The sequence below is a fragment of the Sphaeramia orbicularis genome, unplaced genomic scaffold, assembly GCF_902148855.1.
Source record: "Sphaeramia orbicularis unplaced genomic scaffold, fSphaOr1.1, whole genome shotgun sequence".
NCBI lineage: Eukaryota > Metazoa > Chordata > Actinopteri > Kurtiformes > Apogonidae > Sphaeramia > Sphaeramia orbicularis.
Window position 1 is genome coordinate 25,710 of NW_021941512.1, and position 5,364 is coordinate 31,073.

The 5,364-nt window shown below is 44.6% G+C and overlaps 1 protein-coding gene across 1 annotated transcript; it reads left to right on the forward strand.

The window, feature by feature from the left end:
* Positions 1-4,868, forward strand: LOC115416014 (motile sperm domain-containing protein 1-like). The gene is made up of 6 exons (XM_030129717.1): positions 1-71; positions 2,572-2,919; positions 3,315-3,390; positions 3,882-4,159; positions 4,240-4,395; positions 4,557-4,868. The coding sequence occupies exons 2-6, from the start codon at positions 2,661-2,663 to the stop codon at positions 4,583-4,585; spliced, it is 798 nt and encodes a 265-aa protein (XP_029985577.1). The 5' UTR covers positions 1-71; positions 2,572-2,660; the 3' UTR covers positions 4,586-4,868.
* The last annotated feature ends 496 nt before the right edge of the window (positions 4,869-5,364 follow it).

Here is a 5,364-nt window from a genome sequence, read left to right on the forward strand (position 1 = left end):
GGTTAGGAGCCGGCTGAGAGGCGGGTCTTGTCCGATCCACCAGCTTAGTGAGGAAGTGGAGGCTCCGGGCGGTGAGTACCGACACAAACTGTACTTTTACACCGAAATACAACATTACCTCTGGTCTGACGGCAGTAGAAGCAGATTAAAACCCGGAGGACTTCAACTGCAGTGTCTCCGTTGTCCGTGTTAGGTGTGTTTTTCTTGGGTCGTTGAGATGAAGACTGAGCAGCTAGCATGAGTTAGGTTAGCATTAGCATTAGCTTACGTCCCAATGGAATGTAAAGCAACAGACGGATTCACATCAATAAATCTGCTTAAACCTGCTCTGTTTGACACTAACACTCCTCTAAACTTTAAAAATCTGCTTAAACCTGCTCTGTTTGACACTAACACTCCTCTAAACTTTAAAAATCTGCTTAAACCTGCTCTGTTTGACACTAACACTCCTCTAAACTTTAAAAATCTGCTTAAACCTGCTCTGTTTGACACTAACACTCCTCTAAACTTTAAAAATCTGCTTAAGCCTGGTCTGTTTGACACTAACACTCCTCTAAACTTTAAAAATCTGCTTAAACCTGCTCTGTTTGACACTAACACTCCTCTAAACTTTAAAAATCTGCTTAAACCTGCTCTGTTTGACACTAACACTCCACTAAACTTGAACCACTGGAAGGAATATGATGAATGATAAACAGATAAACAGACAGATAAGAAATATGATGAATGATAAACAGATAAACAGACAGATAAGAAATATGATGAATGATAAACAGATAAACAGACAGATAAGAAATATGATGAATGATAAACAGATAAACAGACAGATAAGGAATATGATGAATGTGAACACAAAGGGATGAATAAAGGGCCCATAATTACATGTAAGTGAATGTGAGTGTAGACACTGGTGCAGATATTTAATGTGATATTTCAGGTTTATCTTCATGAAGGATGGAGATGAGTATGAACCAAAACTAACAAGTAAACAGATAAACAGACAGATAAACAGATAAATACACAGATAAACACACAGATAAACAGATAGATAAACAGATAAGTACACAGATAAACACACAGATAAACAGACAAGTACACAGATAAACAGATAAGTACACAGATAAACACACAGATAAACAGACAAGTACACAGATAAACAGATAAGTACACAGATAAACACACAGATAAACAGACAAGTACACAGATAAACAGATAAGTACACAGATAAACAGATAAGTACACAGATAAACACACAGATAAACAGACAAGTACACAGATAAACAGATAAGTACACAGATAAACAGATAAGTACACAGATAAACACACAGATAAACAGATAAGTACACAGATAAACAGACAAGTACACAGATAAACAGATAAGTACACAGATAAACAGATAAGTACACAGATAAACAGATAAGTACACAGATAAACACACAGATAAACAGACAAGTACACAGATAAACAGATAAGTACACAGATAAACAGATAAGTACACAGATAAACACACAGATAAACAGATAAGTACACAGATAGACAGATAAGTACACAGATAAACAGATAAGTACACAGATAAACACACAGATAAACAGACAAGTACACAGATAAACAGATAAGTACACAGATAAACACACAGATAAACAGATAAGTACACAGATAAACACACAGATAAACAGATAAGTACACAGATAAACAGATAAGTACACAGATAAACACACAGATAAACAGATAAGTACACAGATAAACAGATAAGTACACAGATAAACACACAGATAAGTACACAGATAAACAGATAAGTACACAGATAAACAGATAAGTACACAGATAAACACACAGATACACAGATAAGTACACAGATAAACAGATAAGTACACAGATAAGTACACAGATACACAGATAAGTACACAGATAAGTACACAGATAAACACACAGATAAGTACACAGATAAACACACAGATAAGTACACAGATAAACAGATAAGTACACAGATAAACAGATAAGTACACAGATAAACACACAGATAAACAGATAAGTACACAGATAAACACACAGATACACAGATAAGTACACAGATAAACAGATAAGTACACAGATAAGTACACAGATAAACAGATAAGTACACAGATAAGTACACAGATACACAGATAAGTACACAGATACACAGATAAGTACACAGATAAGTACACAGATACACAGATAAGTACACAGATAAACAGATAAGTACACAGATAAACAGATAAGTACACAGATAAGTACACAGATAAACAGACAAGTACACAGATAAACACACAGATAAACAGATAAGTACACAGATAAGTACACAGATAAACAGATAAGTACACAGATAAGTACACAGATAAACAGATAAGTACACAGATAAACAGACAAGTACACAGATAAACACACAGATAAACAGATAAGTACACAGATAAGTACACAGATAAACAGACAGGGTGTCTGTATTAAACTCTCTTCCATTTCTTCACTAAACTACTTAAATATTCTGTCGTGTTTGTGTTGAAGGTCGTCTTGGCCGGTTGTTACTTTGGTTCCACTTTTTCTCCTCCTCAGATGGCGATGCTGTGACATCACACTGTTCAGACGTCCAATGACAGCACTCGCATCATGGCCGTGGGCGGGGCACCACACAGGAAGGACCAATGAGAAGAAGGGACTGCCATGACGGACAGGGAAAGGGCGGGCCGGCAGATCGCGGGGGGAGGAGAGGGGTGACGCCGGCGGGATGGGGCGAGACGGGGAGTGAGACAACAGGTGAAGTGGGCGGAGCGGTGGGCGGAGCCTCCTCCCTGCCCGTCTTCCTGTTTCCATCTGAGCTGGTGTTTTATTCACAACAGAGAAACTCCCACAGGAGGGTTTTAACTCTGTACAACCCATACAGCTTCAGCCTGAGCTTCAAGAGTGAGGAGCACAACCACCTGTCTGTCTGAACACCTGTCTGTCTGTCTGTCTGTCTGTCTGTCTGAACACCTGTCTGTCTGTCTGTCTGAACACCTGTCTGTCTGTCTGAACACCTGTCTGTCTGTCTGTCTGAACACCTGTCTGTGTGTCTGTCTGAACACCTGTCTGTCTGAACACCTGTCTGTCTGTCTGCAGTGCTGTCTGTCTGTCTGTCTGTCTGCAGTGCTGTCTGTCTGTCTGAACACCTGTCTGTCTGTCTGCAGTGCTGTCTGTCTGTCTGAACACCTGTCTGTCTGTCTGCAGTGCTGTCTGTCTGTCTGTCTGTCTGCAGTGCTGTCTGTCTGTCTGCAGTGCTGTCTGTCTGTCTGTCTGAACACCTGTCTGTCTGTCTGCAGTGCTGTGTACCATGCCGTCCCTCTACCAGGTGGTTGAGTCTGAGGGAAGCGTCCGATCCAAGTCCTGCGTCGACCTGTGAGTTTACTGTCGTCACAGTTGAACAGTCACTGCACCAGACCATCCACAACAAACTACCAACACCTGTCAGTCAAACTACCAACACCTGTCAGTCAAACTACCAACACCTGTCAGTCAAACTACCAACACCTGTCAGTCAAACTACCAACACCTGTCAGTCAAACTACTAACACCTGTCAGTCAAACTACCAACACCTGTCAGTCAAACTACCAACACCTGTCAGTCAAACTACTAACACCTGTCAGTCAAACTACCAACACCTGTCAGTCAAACTACCAACACCTGTCAGTCAAACTACCAACACCTGTCAGTCACTATTACTCACTGTCATTCAGTATTGTTCACCATCGTTCAGTATTGTCCAGTATCGTTACCATGGTTACCAGTTAAACCCGGTCGTGTGAATGTCGGTTCGTCTTCACTGCTGTGGACTTTTGCGGTGTCAGAGGCGTCTCCATGGTAACCAGGCCTCCTCTGTGTCCGTCAGCGTGGTGCGTCACCTGGACGTGTCCCCTCGGAACTGGGGCCGCAGAGACCGGTTCCGCATGGAGGTGAGAGGAGGCGGTCAGGCAGGAGGGAGAGAGATCTGGGCGGAGCTTAGAGGTGGAGATGACGGAGGAAGAGGAGGAGACGAGGACGACGAGGACAGGAAGAGGAGGAAGGCCCCAGGAGGAGGAGGGGGAGGAGTCCAGCAGAGGGCACTGCCTCCTCTGTCTCCTCTACTGGTGCCCACACACACACACCTGCACACGCCCACCTGCGCAGGTGAGCAGCGTTACCGTGGAAACGCCTGTGTCAGAACGGTCTGTGGGACCCGCCGTTGACCTTTGACCTGTGTGTTGTAGGTGTGCGCAGCGTGTCCCAGTGGGTGGTGTGTGTGGCGGCGGCGGCGCTATGTGTGGCAGTGTTGATGCTCCCCCTCCAATCAGAGAGCAGCGCTGTGGTCCCACACTGTCTGCACGTGTCCACCAATCAGAAACTGGTCTGCGCATACACACTGGGTAACACACACACACACACAGACACACACACACATACACACTGGGTAACACACACACACACCTTTACCAGGGAAGGAAGCTAGGGAGTAGGGAAGAAGTGAGGAGTCAGTGAAGGATGTGTCCTCACCTGTTGTGTGTTTGTGTGTGTGTGTGTTTCTCAGGTCTTCTCACCATGGTGTTTCTACGGTAACCATCAACATCTGCACTTCCTTCCTTTGAGTGACAGCTGCTTCACGTCGCCACGGCAACTGTTTGACACTGCCTGACCTTTGACCTCTGAGTGGTCCAGGTGGTCCTTAAAGTGGGCGTCCTGTAGGCGGGTCCAGAGGACGCTGTGACCCGGCCACTAACTGTGCCCATGAAGGCTCCGCCCACACGTGAATGTACGCCATGGGGTCACATGACCTGGAACAGCTGACAGTTCGTTCCTGTCGTCTCCTTTAACTGATCAATAAAACATTCGACTACTGCGACTGTTTGTGTCCACCCAGTCGAACACACACACACACACACACACACACACACACACACAGTCAGTTTGAATTGCATAACTTTATTGTGCAGTTGTGTTGTTTACACGAGGAACAGAAAAGGATCAAACAGTCATGAAGGACAGACAGACGTCATGTGACCAACCAGTCGTCATGGTTACAGTCACCTGAGGTTACAGGTCATCAGAGGTAGACGGTCAGTGACCTTTGAACTCTGTCCACACTGGACACACACTGAGTCTGCATACAAATGATGTCCACAGACGAGACGAGGAGAGGAGAGGAGAGGAGGGGAGGAGAGAAGGAGAGAAGGAGACAAGGAGGGGAGGAGAGGAGGAGACAAGGAGAGGGGAGGAGGAGACAAGGAGGTGAAAAGGGGAACAAAAGTAGGAGTTTGGAATGAAACTAAAGGAGAGAAACAAGGAACGGTGGAGTTATTTAAGGAAACGAGGAGGTGAGTGAAGGAAGTGAGGTGAGG